The sequence below is a fragment of the Aythya ferina genome (genome assembly GCF_964211825.1).
Source record: "Aythya ferina genome assembly, chromosome: 1".
In the NCBI taxonomy this organism is placed as follows: Eukaryota; Metazoa; Chordata; class Aves; order Anseriformes; family Anatidae; genus Aythya; species Aythya ferina.
The window spans coordinates 181,140,359-181,161,140 of NC_140296.1; the positions used below are offsets into that span (position 1 = coordinate 181,140,359).

Sequence of the window (20,782 nt, forward strand, 5' to 3'; positions counted from 1 at the left end):
GTACAACCTATGGAGCACTCTGAGAATACTTCATTATTGAGCACCCAAGTAAAGGGACTTTAACCTACAAGTAATTATTGCCGTCTTTTAAAAGAAAACTATTCATTTTAACAGAAATTCAACTTTATCCTGGAGTAATGGGATACAGAACACAAGCACACTAACATTTGCCTGCCCCGATGACAAAACTTGGGCACAGAACCTCACTTAAGTATCTAGTAAACAAGCATATATCAAAAGCAAGTGATCTGGCTTTTTAAGAACTAGTAATTATAACTTCTCTTCCCATATATATTTAAACATTTGAACAGCTACAATAAGGCAATAATACTTTCATTTTTCATTCAGTAGGTTTGAACCATAGCTATCAACTTAAAGGCTCACAAACAAAGGGAAAAAGGAACAAGACAGAAAAAAGCCATATAAAGAACTATTAATTTTACTTAAATGTCATGAACTTTTATAGAGCTCCCTACTGGATTGTCATACTTATTTCTACCTCAGTTTAGACGCTTACCATTAAAAGTAAATCACGTAAATCCCAAGTAAAATTATGGAAAACCATGAGTTCTGTTAAAACGCGTCACCCACTATGCAAAATGTTTTAATGTATTTACTTTCTTTGTACAATTAAAAACTTTCCTACAAATTACCAAAGTCAATCTGCTGAAATAAGCTTACCGCTACTGATGAACAGTTCTGCAAGCTGCTCCTTGGAGAAACCAGCATCCACTTCCACTTTAATGATGTCACATGTAGATCCTGCAGCCACTTGTTTTTGCTGTGTCGAAAATTTATGGATTTGGTGAAATGGTACATACTCCCATTTGCAAAATGATTTACTATATATGTGTTAATACCTTCATGCAGGCCGCTATCTGATATGCTATGTAGTCTTGCAAACTCCCTTCTGGACCATGGAAGATGACGTTACGGTATTGTTCAACCTACATACAGACAATACATTATTCTTGAAAGTTCATAGACTTGGATTTTTTTTTTCTTTTACACAAATGTGAATCAGAACCTAATAAATTGTTAAATTCTTTGTTTTGTACTACTGGAGTTGATAATTCTTACTATATAAGATACAAAATAGACAATGCTTGCATACCACAATATTTTCAAATGGGAAGTTCCTGTTTATATCTTTATTTGTAAAACCATAGGACAAAAGTATTCTTTTCATTAACTTGAATGTTTGTGTAGGAAGGATATGTCTAGGAATCACAGCTAAGCATTTCTTCATTCACATTAGAATAGATATATCAGAATGATGTTACAATCATTAAAGAGTAGTTTAAGTCACTGTGAAGGACTTATGGACCTAGCGTAAGGACTTTATTTCCAGCTGAAATGGGTTAATTCTATTGATGCAGCAGAATAAAAAATATTTTGTCTATCTTAACTTTAAAATTACTTCACCTATAAAAAGTAATTAAGAGAATACACGCACATCATTGTGCAATATTGTTGAACACAGCAGAAATCTATGACATACAATTGCTCTTCTAAACAACACAAAATGTTATCGTAGGACACAGCAAAATTTATGTAGTTTTTTAAACTAATTCCGATTTGATGATCAATGTTAAAGTAAATAACCTAAGAAAGTTAACTCACATTACCCAATTATTCCTACATTTTCAGATATTAAATAACTTATAGGAGTTACAGGATATATATGTATATATACATGCATATATACACACATACACATATACACACAGATAGATAACTTTTATACATATAAGCTGATAATAAAATTAAAGTCTCAAATAATTGCTTACATGATTTCTAATTTACTTTTCCCTCAACAAGTGGAATGAAATCACTTTGGAAAGAAATAAGATATCAAAGATTTTTAAATATATTTTCTTAAACAGTAAAGTTAATCAGATGACAGTTATTTAAAGAATGAAGGGAATGCTCTCATGTGGCTTAAATTATTGGGAGAATGTTTACTGGGAATTTTATTTTAAAGTAGCAGCTTTCATCCTACTTACTTTTTTTAGAAATCTTGACATTTCTAGAGTAGAAGGCTTTTTTTTTTTTTTAGTCACCTCTATTAATGTAATAATTTCACATATGAAAAGCATGTGGAGATAAGTTAGTTTGGTACTCACCAGGCGGAGGTAATTCTGAAGAGTCTGAAGATGGATCATAGATGCATAGGTCACACTATTTAGGCAGCCTTCTTGAGGTCCTTTAAAAAAGATATAAGCACATAACTTTTCTAAACCTCTCATGTTGATACGCATGTATAATGAATACACATGCTTTTTGTACTGTTTCTACAGCAATCTCCTAAAATTACAGGCTATGCAAATTAAAATAACAAAGAAATGAAAGACATCTAGCTACACAGATTCAGAGTTATCCATGACATATGTAAAATGGATACTACCATACAATCAAAAAAGACAGTACGGCTTTTGTGTGCCACCATATTTTCTAAATGTTGTAAGCCCTTTCAAATCAAGCTAAACAATTGACCGGATATGATATTTCTAAGGACTGAGTAATGCTGAAGAACAAAACCAGCAGTAAATGATTCTCAAAGTATGTATTTCATGTAGTGTTTGAACAGTCAAAACTGAAAATTATGAATTTAAAATTACCAAACAAAAACACTGTGATATGTTCAGCTCTGTTCTTCTTCAGAAAGTCCCATGGTGGTTGGGAAAAATTCTGACCTGTTGACCATGAAATGTTTCCTATTAAAAAGAGAAAAATGAGAGATTCTTTGCATCAATGTAAAGTATCCTATACTGATGCATATACAATTACTTAAAGATTGTGTGTATACACTTATCAATTTGAGAAATAGACCAGTCTCATGTAATAATTATACTATTATTTGATACATGACTGATGATTCTGATGTTTTCTGCCAATTAATAGACAAGTTCATAGCTAGATTGTCTTTACATCTTTACATGTAATACACTACCCTATAAGTAAAAGAACATAATTTGCACAGTCAAATAGGAATAGATTTATTTTGTTGGTGGTGGTAACTTTTTTTTTCTTTGGGTAGAGGTGGAGAAGATGATATACATGAATTTTCAAGTGTCTTATGCAACTGTTAGTACTACCACATTCTGGTCAATTTTCTCATTATTTTGATTTTTTCAAAATATTTTTATATTATACATTGATAAGTGAAACTACGTAAAACAAGGGTAGTTCTGTTCTACTTAGGCTGATGATCTACATTCTGGATTTACTGTACAGTCTAGCTGTACTGTACAGATGATAGTGTGGGCTTTGGTTTAACTCATTTTGTTTCACATGTAATACAGATACCTCCTCTAGAGTACTAAACTGAGTAAGGGACTAAATGTCATAGGACCTTACAGTTGGTCCCCAAGATGATGTTAAAGTACCATACATGGTTAAAACAAAAGCATACTTTCACGTCAGCAATGTTCAAAATTTTACACTTATTGGCTTTTCTTAGTCTGACATCTAAAAGATCAAGAAACCTAAGATATTTTTATCCTACTCTACTTCTTTATAGTAAGTAATACTTAAACAGTGAGTATAAAAATGTTTTATTAAACGTATGTATAGTCATGAAAGCACTGATAACATTCAGCAACTGTCACAAGTAACTTTTAGTATACTTTAAACTATGGAATAAAATAAGATTTCACTAATTCAGGAAAACCATTCGTTTTTGCTTTTATTACACCGATAATCATACCTAGTTTGACAGATAATATACTGCTTGCACTGAGGCCAATGCTGGATTCTGCAGCACTATTATATGACAGGTCTTCTAGGCTCCTCCATCCATCAGAAGTGATTGCTTGGAAATGATTTGTCACTGCCTGATTTACTGCTTTTGAAAAATCATCCCATGATGTCTGTTTGCGGATATTTAAAGCACATATTGTGTTTTCTGTATCGAATTCCTCTGTACCACAATGGGCTGGTTCAATGCCACTGACTGAAATCCTTACAGGTACATTAAGAGCATCTGTTGAAAAACAGAAAAACTAAAATGAGAAAAACTGTAAAACCTAATACAAATTATGTTATTAAAGACCAGTAACACCTCATATTTAAAAGGAAAGCCACAACATAACTCCTGCTACAGAAGAGCAAATGTAAAAGCAGAGCACAGGTCACCACCACAAAATCAGAGCAATAATGAAAAGTAGATATCAAAGTATCTATTACAATAAATAAATAAATAAATAAATAAATAAATAAATAAAATCAGTATTGTCATGCTCAAATAATAAGGGGAAAGATAAAATTTACTTAATCTTTGTTTTTCTCTGCATAGACTGATTTATTATGAATTAATATTGTAGCATGCTTATTAATGTTTCAATTTATTGTGGTTGTGCCCATTTTATTATCAATACAGAAAGGAACTTATTGGCTCTAGTGCATAAGTGGAAAACACAGTTAGGTGAGCCAAATGTCTTTAAATAAAATCTAAGAAAATTCACTTAGAACTGTGTATTTGATTTTCTATTGAATAAACACTAAGAAAATTTTAAAAGAAGAAAGTAGAAAATTTACATCCATATGCAAGAAACATACAATAAAATCAATTTAGCTATTTTGAAGCTTACTCTTTGAAAACTGGAATAAAACTCAAGAGAAGCAGCAGTCTGTATAGATTAATCAGATGACTAAAAATAAAAATGAAACTATTTTCAATCTTACTGCAAAACCAGTACCTTTCAGAAATTATTCATGTAATCTAAAATAAGTGCAATGCAAAAAAATGATGTCAGCTTATCCTGGAATCTTGCAATATTATCTTAGTTTTGGTTTTGAGCTTAGAAGCCAAATCTTCAGCTGATACAAACCAATGAGGATTTTCTGACTTCACAAAAGCCCTGATTTAAATACATTAGCCAAGCATAGGGAAAAGATTACTCAGGCATCCTTCAGATATAGGATTATGAGAAATGTATCAAAGACTTGCCCTTCTGATGTCTGGACCTCATGGAAATGAGTAATGACCGTAAGAAACAGAGGGGGTTCTCTACAAGGAAACAGCCCCCTAGGATGGAGTTACAGTGTATGCCTAAACCTCAGTGCAGGTTACCTCTACGGAGTAGCTGGCAATCCTGGCCCCCGGTCATTCACATAGGTTGGTGCACATTTTAACTGTCCTTTACATGCAAGTAACTCCTTACAATGAAAACCTTGCTGGATTGTGAGGAAGGCAGAGGATGGCACATACCCAGTTTACCCAAAATGCAGTCTTGGCTTGGTGAGGTGTACATCCATATCCAACAGCAATATTTCCAAGTTTCTACAGATCAGATACTGCGTGTGCATGTGTGTGGGAGCTAATTATGATTGCGGTGATGTGAACTATGGGCTTAACAAATGAACCATATGGGAAATGCAGCCCAAAAGTTCTGACCTGATAAAAGCAGTTGGATTCATGATAAGCCTGACCAGACTGACAGGAGATTAGGACTGATGAAAATAATACAAGCATCTACTTAGCAGGCTAGAGGTTCAGCCATTGGAAACTAGTTTCAGTTTGATACAGAAGTAGACCACCGAGGCGGAGTTTCTATCATAAAGTGAGTTGTGCACCTATGGTAAAATGGTAGGAACCCAGATGTTATAATAGCTGAAGATGAAAATCAGAAACAGCTCAGAGAAAGTTTCTTTAGTTTGTTGATAATCAATGAACTTTACTAATCACATAGCTACATCCCACAACGCAAACAAAAGAGAAAGTGAATAAATCAAAGCATGCAAATCTACAAAGCTCGTACTTCTGACAATACAGAAGAATAGAGAAAACAGAACTTGTGAGTGGATGGACTGAGTTGGAACTCAAGAAATACAGGGGTAAGCCAGCTCTACCAGATTTTAAGAAAACTTACAGACAAGGAATAAGACAGTTTCCAAGAAAAGAACAGTCTTCTGGCAGAAGTTATTCATGTGGGTAAAAATAAATTGTTTGAAGTTTTCTCTAAGACTTGCTCTGAATAATAAACAAACAATCCCTAACACTATAAACAAGTGACAATTGAAACTGTGCTTTTAAAGACTAGATGATTGTCTTAGCCTGAGGAAATATGACAGCTATCCAACACTCAGTGATCTTTCTGCAAGAATTTGATTAAAAGACGAGAATGAAGGTCGAAGAAGATAATAGCTTTGGAAAAATTAGCTACTAATATAAAATTCAGAAATTTTACAAGGATATGGATGCTTGCATGTGTACTATATATGCCATCTTTTCAAATGGATTAAAAACATGAAGATATAAATCATGTGACACTCTCCAGCAAAATTTTATCATATGCTTTTGCAAAATTTGGACAATAGTAACTTGCTAAAGTAAGAACATTTTTTGGTGACAACTGTTTTTTTTTAATCTCACAAGTTCTTTACTAAATCAATTTTTATACATTACTAATAGCAATTACTTACTTAAGTTTTCTAGGAGGTGTTTACAGTCATCAGTAGCAACATCATGCAATGTTCGGTTACACTTATCTTTTCTTTCAGCCTCTAGTCCACCATGGCTACAAAGGATTTCTAGACAGTTCTGCAAAGGTAAGAGCTGTGTTAATTAATTGTCCATTTGGTGCATTGCAAAGCTCTACCATTACACAAGACTCCTAACTGAAATTCTTATAAATGCATTTCCAAAGATCAGCTACAGAATTTCTATATATGGTTGTCCAAGCAATATTCCTCACTGAGTTGAAAATCAGGTGTAAAAATATTTTATACACCAGTCTTGAAAGTCTCAAATGAAGATTTTGAAAAAGCAGAACATAACACAACCAGGCTTCTACAGTCTTCAAGCATCAAGAGCTGATCCATTGAAATGAGCAGTTCTTAACATCTGGCCACTAGTTTAGATATTCACATAAGGAAACAGAAGCCCTAGGTCACAATACGATACAACAGAGCCATTTCAATACATCCTGTTTTGAAAATCTGTTCCTCGATATTCAAGCAATACTAAAAAGGCAATTCTAAAGCTTAATAAAGACTAAATCAGGAAGCTATTCAAATGAATCCATAGAACCAGTTTTCACTCTCTGTTTCAGCAAGTATAAGATTCCATCATGCCTGACATCTTAGTGGTACAGAGTAAAAGAAAAACAATCTTTTAAAATCACCTTTCGAGCCTCTCATTTGGCAGAAAAACACAAATTTCTCCAGGCATACAGTGAAATAATAACAATGCATTTATACTAAACTCAAAGCACAAACATTTTTTAGATCATACAGTGTAGATACCAACAGCATGATTGCCTTTTAAACTTTGAAGACTGAATAAATATATACATATATATATTAAAAATATACTTATGTTTATATATATTTATATATATAAATATATATATATAGAGAGAGAGAGGGGCATGGTTGACAAAAGCAAAAAATCATTACATTTCATTAGAAACAAGCTACGAACAGATACATTTGAATTGGTACAATCATACTATAACCAAAAAAATCAATTATATGGGCATTTCAAAACTAGGAAAGAAAAAAGCCCTCACGAAACTACATTTCAAATTTTGATTTGAAATCAGTGGTCAGAAGACCCATTAATTCCTGATTTTTAATGACATTTAACAACAATACAGGTGGCCTGTATGAAAGCATTGTCATCCTTAGACATGCCTTCAAGGACAGATATCCATTTCAAAAATTCGTTATCACTAATGATACTAATTATTATTGTATTGTTAACCTCTGGATCTAACTGTAGCAGAGAAACAAATCTCGAAAATACAGAGAAACAGCTTATAAATGTTCCAATCGTTCCACGTTTGGCTTTTGTTACCTGTTTTGTAGCTGCTGTTACAGAAAGAAATCTGTCAGTACATACGATATTCTGACACATTTCAGTCATTTAAGCCCTAGCTTCCCGTGAGATTTACTATACAGCAGTTCCAGCACTTGCCAAACATTTCAAAAATTTATTAGCTCACTAAATTCTCCATTAAAAAAATAATCATGAAGAAGAAAAACAAAACAAAATTCCTGTATATTCTCATCAGGTTTGTAAGTTAAGTGTTTCTCAAATGAATGTGAGGCGATCTCAAACGATTGCCTCATTTGCTGAGGCGATCGGCTCCGGGGCAGACGTGTTCTGCAGCGGAGCAGGGGACCGAGGCGGGCAGGGCTTTTTGTCCGGCATCGAGGCCACTCGGGGGAGCCACCGGGACCCGGCTGTCCTCGCGAGGGAGGCTGACGAGGCGAGGGCGGAGCCAGCAACGTCAGTGGCGGGCTATTTAAATCAGGCGTTGCCACCGTTTTAGAGCCATTTGCTGAGGCGATCGGCTCCGGGACAGACGTGTTCTGCAGCGGAGCAGGGGACCGAGGCGGGCAGGGCTTTTTGTCCGGCATCGATAATAATCGATATGAAGGACTAGAGCAAGACAATCTAAATGACAAAGTAGACAAACACCCGTCCCAGTTGGAGGGGGCGCCTAAGACAATGCGACCTACACGTCGCATTGCCACATCATCCTTCAAAAAAGAAAGAAGGGCTATTGTTATGGGGGGCTCCCTCCTGAAAGGGACAGAGGGACCGATATGCCGACCGGACCCAACCCGCAGAGAAGTCTGTTGCCTCCCTGGGGCTCGGGTGAGAGACTTTGCCAAGAAAGTCAAGCGCCTGGTACGGCCCACTGACTACTACCCGCTACTGGTCTTTCAGGCTGGTAGCGATGAAGTAGCAACGAGAAGTCCGAAGGCGATCAAAAGAGACTTTAGGGATTTGGGGCGACTACTTAGAGGATCAGGGGCGCAGGTGGTGTTTGCCTCTGTCCTTCCGATAGGGGGGATCGAAGCTGAAAGACGTACTGTTCACATAAACTCGTGGCTTCGAGACTGGTGTGACCGGCAGAATTTTGGTTTCTTTGATCATGGGAAGGTCTATGCTACACCGGGCCTGATGGCACTGGATGGGATGCGCCTCTCTCGGAGAGGGGTAAGGATCTTAGGTCAGGAGTTGGCAGGGCTGATAGATAGGGCTTTAAACTAGAGTCGAAGGGGGAAGGGGCTAAAACCAGGCGCGCCGGTGAAGACCTAAGGGATGGTACGCTAGAATCAGAGGGGCTGTGTGCCAGTGGGGTCCTTTGGTCAGATCCACAAGGTGCTGAGTGTAAGGAGACGCACCTGAAGTGCTTTTACACAAACGCACGCAGTATGAGGAATAAAATGGATGAGCTAGAAGTCCTGGCCCAGTCCCGCAACTACGACATCATCGGCATAAGCGAAACCTGGTGGGATGAGTCCTGTGACTGGGGTATTGCGATAGATGGTTACAGGCTCTTCAGGAGGGACAGGCAGGGTAGGCGAGGTGGTGGGGTGGCGATGTATGTGAAGCAGGGGCTGGACTGTGTGGAACTTCAGGTCGGCGATGGCAAAGTTGAGAGCCTCTGGGTAAGGATCAAGGGACGAACGAATAAAGGGGATGTAGTTGTGGGAGTCTATTACAGACCGCCTGGCCAGGATGATAGCACCGATAAGTTATTCTTTACAGAACTAAGAGAGGCCTCGAGATTAACTCCCCTTGTCCTTATGGGGGACTTCAACTTGCCAGACGTTAACTGGGAGTGCCACACGGCTGACACGAGCAAGTCCAGGAGGTTCATGAAGCACCTAGATGATAACTTCTTGGTACAGGTGCTAACGGAGCCAACTAGGAAAGGTGCCCTCCTAGACCTGTTGCTAGAAAACAGAGAGGGTCTAGTGGGAGATGTGGTGATTGGTGGCCGCCTCGGTCATAGCGACCATGAAGTGGTTGAGTTCAAAATTTATGGTGACAGAAGGAAAAGTGCCACCAAAACCTCATCCCTAGATATGGGGAAAGCGGACTTCAGGCTGCTCAGGGAACTAGTCAGTAAGGTCCCCTGGGAAACTGCTCTTGAAGGCCTCGATGTCCGCCAGTGCTGGTCACTCTTTAAGCGATGCCTCCTAGAAGCACAAGATAAGGCAATTCCAAAATATCGCAAGTCAGGCAGGTGGGGCAGGAGGCCGGCGTGGCTGAACAGGAACGTTCTAATGGAGATTAGGCGGAAACAGAGAGTGTTTCGCTACTGGAAGGAGGGCCAGGCGTCATGGAAAGAATACAGGGATGCTGTTCGTGTTTGTAGGGAGAAAGTTCGAGTGGCCAAAGCACAGCTAGAGTTGAAGCTGGCTGTGTCTGTGAGAGAAAATAAAAAGGGTTTTTTTAGATATGTAAATGGAAAAAGGAGAACTAAAGAAAACATAGGGCCGCTCCTTGATAGGGAAGGTCTCCTCACAGATGATGACGTAGGCAAAGCAGAGACGCTTAACGCCTTCTTTGCCTCTGTCTTCAATGCCGATGATGGGCTTCGGGACCCAGGGTGCCCTGAGCTGGAGGACCGGGACGGTGGGGATGACAAACTCCCAACTGACCCTGAACGTGTGCGGGATTTGCTACTCCACCTGGATCCCTACAAGTCCATGGGTCCGGATGGGATTCATCCCCGGGTGCTGAAAGAGCTGGCGGATGTCATCGCGGAACCTCTCTCAATTATTTTTCAACGATCCTGGGAATTTGGAGAGGTCCCGGTAGACTGGAAGCTGGCAAATGTTGTGCCGATTTTCAAGAAGGGTCAGAAAGAAGACCCTAGCAATTACAGGCCTGTCAGTCTCACGTCAGTGCCTGGTAAAATCATGGAGAAGTTGGTTCTCGGACTTATTGAGGTGCACCTGGGGGACAAAGCAGTCATTGGTCCCAGCCAGCATGGGTTTGTGAAGGGTAGGTCCTGCCTAACTAACCTGATTTCCTTTTATGATAAGATCACCCGTATGGTGGACCAAGGGAAACCAGCTGATGTGATTTTTTTGGACTTCAGCAAGGCTTTTGACACGGTTTCCCATAGGATCCTACTGGACAAAATGTCCACCATACAGCTAAATAAAAACATCATACGATGGGTGAGCAATTGGCTAACGGGCAGGGCCCAAAGGGTTATGGTAAATGGAGCTGCGTCAGGCTGGCGGGCGGTCACCAGTGGGGTCCCTCAAGGCTCCATTTTAGGGCCGATACTTTTCAATATTTTTATAAATGATCTGGATGTAGGAATAGAGGGTATTTTGAGCAAGTTTGCTGATGACACCAAACTTGGAGGAGTTGTGGACTCAAATGAGGGCGTAAAGGCCTTGCAGAGGGATCTGGACAGGTTGGAGAGCTGGGCGATCACCAACCGCATGAAGTTCAATAAGAGCAAGTGCCGGGTCCTGCACCTGGGACGGGGAAACCCTGGCTGCATGTACAGACTGGGCGATGAGACGCTGGAGAGCAGCCTAGAAGAGAGGGATCTGGGGGTCGTGGTAGACAGCAAGTTGAATATGAGCCAGCAGTGTGCCCTGGCAGCCAGGAGGGCCAATCGTATCCTGGGGTGCATCAAGCACGGCATCGCTAGTAGGTCAAGGGAGGTGATTGTCCCGCTCTACTCTGCGCTGGTGCGGCCTCACCTCGAGTACTGTGTGCAGTTCTGGGCACCACAGTATAAAAAGGACATGAAACTGTTGGAAAGTGTCCAGAGGAGGGCTACGAAGATGGTGAAAGGCCTGGAGGGGAAGACGTACGAGGAACGGCTGAGGTCACTGGGCCTGTTCAGCCTGGAGAAGAGGAGGCTGAGGGGAGACCTCATCGCAGTCTACAACTTCCTTGTAAGGGGTTGTCAAGAGGCAGGAGACCTTTTCTCCATTAACACTAGTGACAGGACCCGCGGGAACGGGGTTAAGCTGAGGCAGGGGAAATTTAGGCTGGACGTCAGGAGGGGGTTCTTCACAGAGAGGGTGGTTGCACACTGGAACAGGCTCCCCAGGGAAGTGGTCACTGCACCGAGCCTGTCTGAATTTAAGAAGAGATTGGACTGTGAACTTAGGCACATGGTCTGAACTTTTGGGTAGACCTGTGCGGTGTCGAGAGTTGGACTTGATGATCCTTAAGGGTCCCTTCCAACTCAGGATATTCTATGATTCTATGATTCTATGATTCTATGAATGTAATGAGCGGCAGAGAGCAGAACAGAGAGGATTGAACTGTGAGGCTGAAAGTAGGAAGTAAGGAGGGAAAAAAAGAGGTGTGAAAGAACAAAAAATGAGGGTTATTTCCTCAGTAGAATAAGAAGTTTAGCTGGCCTGCAGAGCAGCAACAATTAGCGGCTAAGATGCCCTACAATAATTCACCTGTGAATGCCTTATGCCTAACAATCTTGAACTACTGTGCAAGTGCCAGAACTGTTTACAGGCAACTATCATGTAGTGTCATGAAAGACACAGCACTGGCAGTACAGATAAAGGATTAGAGAATGGAGATGAATTGTTAATAGTACTTAAAGATGTATTAAGCATTCTTTATCTTCTTAATAGCCCAAACATTTTTCTTGAGTCAAAAAATGCATTTAATAAAATAAATAAACATACGTTAATATACTAACCATCAAATCTGTAGCTATTATAAATTTTTCATATCAAATGTATCAGGAAAAAAGCAAATATAATGGCAGATATTGAATCAGGCATGCAGCCACAAGATACTTTTTAAAATCTTGCACTGCATTATCCTAATTCAGTCTGTTCTGTGTTTAGTAATTATTCTTTATTTTCTCCTTGGGTAAAAGTGTCACAGTAAGATCTGACTGACAGCTGTCATATAAATAAATCACCTTCTCAATAGTCAAGAACACTATTCCACATCCAGAAATGCTCTTGTGTGTAATCAGTTAAACCTGTCAACGTTTGTCTCTATATTATCAGTTTTCCTGACCCCAAGCTTATTAACTGTCTGCTAAAAAGGCTGCCCAAAATAAGTAATTAAATAATGTATTATTGCACAGATGATTAATATTTCTTTTCCTGCAGGGAAAATGTTTGTAGTTAAATTGTCCCTAACTGCAACTGTAAACTATATCTGTTTAACATCTTTGTTAAATACATGTCACCCTGGCATTTAGGGTGGGATTCACTTCAGCTTAACTTTGAAAGTCTGAATCTCAGGTAATCACGTTCTCTCTCTCTCTCTTTTTTTTAATTTTTATTTTATTTTAATTTTTCCAGAATAAATATGCATTTAAAAGAATGATTCATCCCATTTAAGTTGGATATGTAGCTCCTGGGGTAAATGATCCAATGGAAGTATCTTTCCATCTCTGTTAAATCAAGCGTGACAACAAACTAAATAAGAAAATTAGACTTGACATCTAAGTTTTAGTGGTTCAAAGTGAAAAAAGGATTTATCTTGCCTAAATTTTAGCACACTACTGTAACTTGTTCACATAGACTGACCTTAAAGCCTTTTGATGCTGCTATGTGAGCAGCAGTCCAACCCTCTTTGTCAGCATGGTTGATGAGATCTGCAGAAATAACAGGTTTTCCTCTACTGCCACAGCCATCTTCTCTCTTCTCCAAATCAAAGTAGTCTGAATTAGGCTCTATATCAGGTAAAGAGTTCCCATTGTTTGGCTCTCCATAGTACATCAGGAGCTTGAGACTGTCAACATTACCAGAATCCACTGCTGCGTGAATGGGTGACCAGCCATCCTGAAGAAACAAAAACAAAAAGCACACTCCCACCAAACACATAGGAAAATGACTGCAGAACTCGTATCAGCAATGAATCTGAATGAAATGCTCTGCTTGGCAATTGAAAAGATAGGCAAGAGTGACAACATAATCCTTCAGGAATATGGAGTTACTTATATGTATTTGGGGTGCAGGAATGAGAGGGAAGGAAATGTAGCACAGTAATTTTACAGTTTTGTACAAGGATGGGGGAATAGATTGAGACTTCAAAGGATTTAAGAGGAGTGTAAGCAATAAAGTACTTGCTGTTAGAAGACTGATTCCTTACTACATATCAAATTAACATGACTAATGATCAATAATCTGTATCATATTGCATCAATCAATTAACCAGGTATTTTCATGTGTTTGACATCATAACTTTCCCTCATGTGAAAAAAATATTTTCATTTGAAACTCATCATAAATGAATCCAAAAAATCCCCTATATGCTTAGCAAAATGTACTGTGAGGCTAACACTCTTTTCTGTTTCTGGACAGCCTACACCCCACATTTGTTGTCATGCTTACTTCAAAATCTTCAGGAAAAAACAATCAGGAAACTACCTGAAAAGAGCAGTACCTAGATGTTAATTTTGAGACAGTCCTCCTCCTTTTCTACTGCACACTTGATTTCTTTTTTTGCCATATTCTGTCATTTGTGATATGAGACTTTATAATACTGGCTAGCAAATCTGGGCGGCGGGGTGTATGTGTGTGTGTGTGTGTGTTGCTCAAAGACAACAATAGTAACTCATAACATAAAAGGTGGAAACAAAATCTTTATCTCCACCTTTCCACCTTAAAATAATTCAAACCAGAAGAGTCCTGTTTTGCATGTCTGGTGCTGAAGAATAGTCTGTAGAACAAATTGCAGACAGAATCTGAAGTATGTAAAATAATATGGAAGTCACGTACTTCAGGAGATTTTAGTCAAAATACACAGTTTAACAAAAAAGGAAAGTAGGATGAAAAGAAAATAATACTAATTTCAAATGACATGACATATTCCAGCTTTAAAGAAAACTTTAAATAAATACTTCAATGTAAACATTGTCTAGGTGTTTGCAATTATTCAGGATTATACAATGTATTTTAACTTTACAAACTACTTTCACTTACACTGGTTTTTACTGTTCGATCTGCTCCTCTTTTCAACAAGAGCTTAATACAATCATTATTTCCATTTTTACAAGCCAGGTACAAAGGTGTCTGTCCTCTTTCAGCAGCATGGTTAATATCAGCCTGATACATAATTAATAATTCTGCACACCTACAGCAAACAATAAGTTAGTATAATTATCCCGTATTTGACATTCAAAAACTTTAAAATTGACAATATTTAAATATCAATTTATTTTTTTTTGGGGGGGGGGGGAGGGGGTAAAGTACTGATTGTATAGATACAGATCAACCCATGATTTTATTCATCACACATACATAGGTATATAATTTTATACTTATGTACAATAAAGATGTAAAATCAAGTTACTTTAAACCCATAAATCTGAAAATAAATATTTATGTCTTTAATGTTATGATTTAACATTTAATTTTACAAGGCTAATAAAAAACTTTATGACAGCTGAGCAATGAAGTAGTATTTCTTTTGTGACTACTGATCTTTAAAATAGTTTCAAGAAGAAAACAAACAAAACACAGCAACTCCCATTCCTCTTATCAAACTACTGGTCTCTTTGTTTGTTGGTTGGACTAGCTTTAGACACCAGCAAAAGAGAAGAAAACTGGAAGGGACAGCAAAAGGGGCAGGATGGTTTGGGGTGTGTTGGCAGCAGCTACTGGAGCAGGGAGGAGAGAAGACGAGGTGCAGTGCTGAGGAGCACTTGAGATTCATTAGGGGCCTGAGTATGGATCCGAGATCCTGTACTTCCTCATGACCTTGTAGCATTAAGTCCAGTTCTCTTCCTGATTCTTACAACAGGGTTGTCCCCTTTTCCCCTTCCAAACCCAGCTTTTCAGCAACTCTGAAGGCTTTACAAAAATCTTAATTCTTTCCTATTCCCTCTGCAGTTAAAAACAGTTTGAACATAAGATAACTCCCCATCTCCCTTGCTCAGTATTTATCAGTCTATAAAGATAAAAGGATAGCAACATTGAAGCCTGAAAGCAACTAACACAATGCCATATAACTAAATGTAAGGACACCATACTAGAGTAAACAGTATGAGAAAATATTTTAAACAATATTATATATATATAATATTGTTTATAATATATATATATATTCCATATATATGAGAATGTAAGAAATTACAGAGGAAAAAACAGAAGCACTTAAAAAAACCCTACTCTTAGTAAGGGTTTTATTTAGTCAGAAAATCAATTGTTCAAGACTTTTTTTTTTTTTTTTTAACTCCAGTGTGAATGACCAAGCTGCACTTTCTGAAAACATTCAAATAAACTGAAAGAAAACAAAATTAATGTTCTACTTTATCATATGTTGAACATGCACTCTAACCATATCATCACAAACCAAAAAGTTGTCTTAAGCTGGGCTCATTGCAAGACACCTCCATAAAGCAACTGCAGATTGAGTTTTGAGTCTGCTGTATCAAAAATACCTATTCTGTCATTTTGCATTGTATTCAAGCTGTTGTACTGCACGATGATAGCAGGTTCTTAAAAATCTAGCAGTTCTGATTCTTTGACACTTCAAGGAAGACTGTCTAATTGCAGGTTCATAAATCAGCTTCAAGAAGACTTTGCTGAATATCCTACAGTGTTCCCTGGGGGACTGGATGACTCTGGAAATGCTACGCTCATTTTTATGTCAAGGGCAATTAAGGTCAGCTTGGTTTGGACCACATGGGAAATGACTTTCAAAGTTTTACTTAAGCATTTTCTGAATTACCAAACAACCCCAAAGAGCTGTCAATTTTTTTTTTTTTTTTTTTTTCTGAGTCCTTAATTCTGTCTGGAACAACAACATTGTCCCAGTTCACAAGTAACGTTAACTGACATGTCTGTTACAGGGGACTGGCTAGCAAATCTACCACAGACAAATAGTGTGTAATTGATAGCAGTTTATTGTCAATAACTCCAGATTCTTACTGCTGCAGAAACACAAGTACCACCGACTATGCAACAGAACACTTCAACAACAACAGACTACAACACTGCCCCAGATTTTGCCTATTACAGACTTTTGTTGAGCCAGAAATTTCAAGTGATCAACAAATAAAAACAGCTAGAAGCATTTGAAGTCTCTCTGATATTTTCATCTGGCCCTGTTATTATTCCACACTCACTTTTACAATTTGGTTCATGTTTAATATCTAAGAAAGTGAAAGGAAAAAAAGCATTTAGGGATTTCATGCTACGTAATAACACTAAGAGAAAAAGAAGATGAAGTCTGAAATACCGTAACAGCAGACAATACAAAGCAAAGTGTGAAGGCAAATCATGAATAAAAAGCTAAATATTGAAACAAATGAAAAAATCAAAGATATTTATTTTAGTGAGAGAAAATAAAGTGTAACTTTGGTTCATTTTATCAAATCATATACATGTTTTACAGATTCTTTGTAAAACACCGAAACATTTTATTAGACCTGTATTTTTGTGCTCAAAACACCTACTGGGGTGTTTCTGGTTTAAAGACTTCCAGTAAAAGGTATTCCTTAGTTGATAAGCTTGAAGTTCTCTAAGAAGTGGCAACAATCTCTAATGTTCCTTATACATCTGTGGAAGATCATGAAAAATGATAGGGACAACCTAGTTGGCTCAGGGCCTATCACAGTGTAACAATGCTCAAAGACTTTGACTCCTATATGCTACTGTAGCTCAGAAAAACCCTTACAAATATTAAAATGTGAGACTAAAAAAAATAATCAAAAACTGAAGATAAATAAAACCAAACATACATCAAACAAATGTAAAGTCTATAATAAAGACCCCCTAGTCATACTGTTTGATACAGTTGCATCTTTGCATCTGTAAAATAGCTTTATTCTGGATAAGGGTGCTCTGGAAGAGGTTATCTAATAGCTGCTTCCAACTTTCAGTTCTATTTCCTATGATTCCATGATACACAGTAAAGCTGCAAAAAGGAAACACGGGGTTAGCTTTCAGCTCCTGCACTTAAAGAAAAGGGAGGAAAAAAAACCATCTGGATGAATTGTTGTGTACTGGTTCTCTTATAAAGAGATGACAGAATTCTCAAACCACGCTGTCATAAAATACCAATCTTTCTAAAACAGGCGCTTCAAAGATAAAAGCAAATTACTGTAAGTATGTTCTTAGAAATATTCTTTGACTCATACATAATTTTCTGTTTTTCAAACTTACTGATACAAAAACTTAGACATTAAAAAAACTCTTTTGGATGTTTAAAGTATTTGATTCCATCACTTATAAGAAAACTTAGATAAATGTTCTTTTGTCTCTGTATATGATAAATCACACTTCTCTATGCTTCAAAAATTTAATACAAAAATAATTTATTTTCCTTATTCCTCTGTTAAGCCTGTATTTTGGCTGAGAACATGAAGAAAATTAAGAAATTCAAAGGTATGACTACCATGTAGACCAGCATCATGTTGTGGTTACTAACAGTACACATGTTCAACAACCATAAGAGCTGCAACTGGAAAAAAAAAAAAAAAAAAGAAAATAGGAAAATATCGAAAATAGAACATCATATGAATTTGAGTGGTTGTTTTCAGTAAATTATATTTAAATGCACTTACAGCTAAGAATGCAACAGTAGTGTAAAGTGTAATGTAAGGAAAATATGTAAAGTAATGTAAACAGAATACAAGGAGAGCAATAGCTGATGAGAAAAATATTAAGACTTCACTTACTTGACATGTCCCTGAGCAACTGCTGAACACAAGGGTGTAAAGCCATTTTTATCAGCAGCATCAACTTGTGCTTCTGCAGTCAGCAGCAATCTCACACAATCTATAAATTGAGAATAAACATAGACTGATGCAACAAAACCAAGTGGTTAAAACTACCAGAAGATAAAACCTGCTCAAGGAGCATCACCTTGGAGCAACAGCTGCCAGCCTTTATGACTATACGCCACACATCTTAGCGAACCAAAGTAGAAGCTCAGGAAGGAATTTGCAGGAGAGAGATGAGAGATGAGAATTGCTCCCTCGGGGCACCACCGCTCTACTGCAAAAAGGGCCTGGGTTGGACTCTACTGGATCCAAAAACATGCCCATTAGGGGCAACTCCCGTTGTTAGTGTTAGCTAGTTTAGCTATTTCCAAAGCTGGAAATATGAATTAACCAGCAGCCCCCAATGGCAACACGTTCCCACTGGCAGCCACGTGACAAGTCCCCAAAACGACAGCCACAGTGGAAATGCTCACAAACTGCACGGAACTCAAACAGCAGGCTGGCCAACCTTCTACTAGGACACTTTGACATGGGATTGCAATGACTAATAAGATCACAAAAGCAAAAAACCCCAAAACTTTTCCTATTCAGAATGTTTCCTGAATAACATGGTTCAAATAATAGCAGCCTGATTCCATCAAGCAAAATTAAATTAAAAAAAGTAATTACACAGCAATTATACTGACGTTCATCCATATATTGGAATATCATTTAATTCAATAAAGCTTGAAGAAAATACTAAATCTCCACTATATTCTTAAAATTGTTTCTACATCAAAATAAAACAAGTCTTTTGTAGCTAAAACTACTACCTTGAAAATAAGCTCAGCTTGAACACCAGTTATAAACTCCTGGCCCAGTTTCTGAGCACGCTTAATGCATCCTGTTACAGCACTGAGTAAGATCCTGGAGCCAAGTTGTAATAGTAAAGTTCATCTCTAGACACCAGAAAAATACCTTTAGAATTATTTCGAAATCTGACTGAAACATTTCTGAATATACTCACTGCTGTTACAATTCTTTCAAATATTAACGGCAGATGTGGAATTGATTAAATAAATAATTTAAGATTAAGAAGTAAGATTCTAAACCATTGAAAATCATTATATTGCAATTTAAGATTCTTAAATGCATAATCTGATTTGAAATAGCACTTCTTTTTTAAAGTTGTTTGTCAAGATAAACTCTCTAATTTAACCTGTAGTATTTTTAAGTCATGAAGAAACTCTCTGCCAACTAAACTTAACTAGTATTTCCACATGTAATACAATGCTAATTAAAGGCAAATTGTATTTTTAATCACTTCGCAGCAGGAAAAAATACTTTAACATTGACATAATTTGTACCTCTTTCCATTGTCAATCCCAGTCTTACATTAAAAAGGATTCCTGCTTGTTATCCTAAAATTCTTCTAAAGTTTTTGAAGGATATTGAATTACTTTTTTTTTCTAGTAGTTTCAAGTATTTGGTAATACTCTTTGGCTTCTTCACAAAGCATACGTTAGCCATGCAAAAGCAACGAAGAACGCACAGAACAAGACCACCTTTCCAGAAAGGTACAGTTAACTCACAATTATTGATTGGCAGATCATTCAGGTAGTAGCTTATCTATGTGAAAATACTGTTTCTGATGAAGATCACTGAAAAGAGCTCTTTATTCTCCAGGCCGGGTGCAAGCATGAGGAAGCATAGCTACTTTCATAAGGCATACCATGTGAGCTAGCAAGGTCTATACAACCTATTCTGGTAGCACATCACGTAAAAGAGCAATAATCTCCAAGAAGCCTGCATCCTCTAGATGGATTTTAATTGGAATTTGGATGAGAATAATTGAGGTCAATCCAGACTCATTAACTCCAGTTCACTGCCATAGAAGTAATCAGCAGTGGAGAGTACTGGGCAGAAGGGCAGGTACAAGACAGATACTGATGTCATTTATTAAAGGTGTTGGTCAAAACAAAATGTGGAAGTTCATTAGCAAACACCTGGAGACTTTGCTGCTCTCCATCAAAGTGGGACAGTCAGTTCCTCCAGAGTGCTGGCAAACACCATGCAGATATATCCAGTGGCTTGGCAGACCTAACTTCACGTAGCTCTCTCTCTTTGCACCTCACCCATTCTACTTCCCAAAGCATTCCAGTTTTTTCTATCAACGATGGTCCCACAGCCTCCAAATACTCATGGTAGAGGAGAATTGATTATACAAAAAAAGCATGTGATTAGCACATAGCTGAGTCCAAAAGATATTATTATTGGATATTATTCTCTTTACATCTCTGTTTCAGGAACTCTTACTGCTTAATTCTCTCTTTCTGAGCCACCTCGTGAGTGGCAGAGAATGCTCAGGA

At 37.7% G+C, this 20,782-nt stretch overlaps 1 protein-coding gene across 4 annotated transcripts in view; it reads right to left on the reverse strand.

Annotated features, from left to right (window-relative positions):
- The window catches only part of CTTNBP2 (cortactin binding protein 2), a 92,266-nt gene that overhangs the window by 20,556 nt on the left and 50,928 nt on the right, over positions 1-20,782 (reverse strand). For all 4 annotated transcript variants that reach the window (XM_084506380.1, XM_084506381.1, XM_084506382.1 and 1 more), the window contains exons 6-14: positions 18,390-18,489; positions 14,689-14,839; positions 13,291-13,545; positions 6,427-6,544; positions 3,710-3,985; positions 2,622-2,717; positions 2,127-2,206; positions 861-947; positions 682-781 (exon numbers count right to left, since the gene is read on the reverse strand). In XM_084506380.1, coding sequence (XP_084362506.1) covers positions 682-781; positions 861-947; positions 2,127-2,206; positions 2,622-2,717; positions 3,710-3,985; positions 6,427-6,544; positions 13,291-13,545; positions 14,689-14,839; positions 18,390-18,489 — 1,263 coding nt within the window. The remainder of the gene's footprint in view (positions 1-681; positions 782-860; positions 948-2,126; positions 2,207-2,621; positions 2,718-3,709; positions 3,986-6,426; positions 6,545-13,290; positions 13,546-14,688; positions 14,840-18,389; positions 18,490-20,782) is intronic.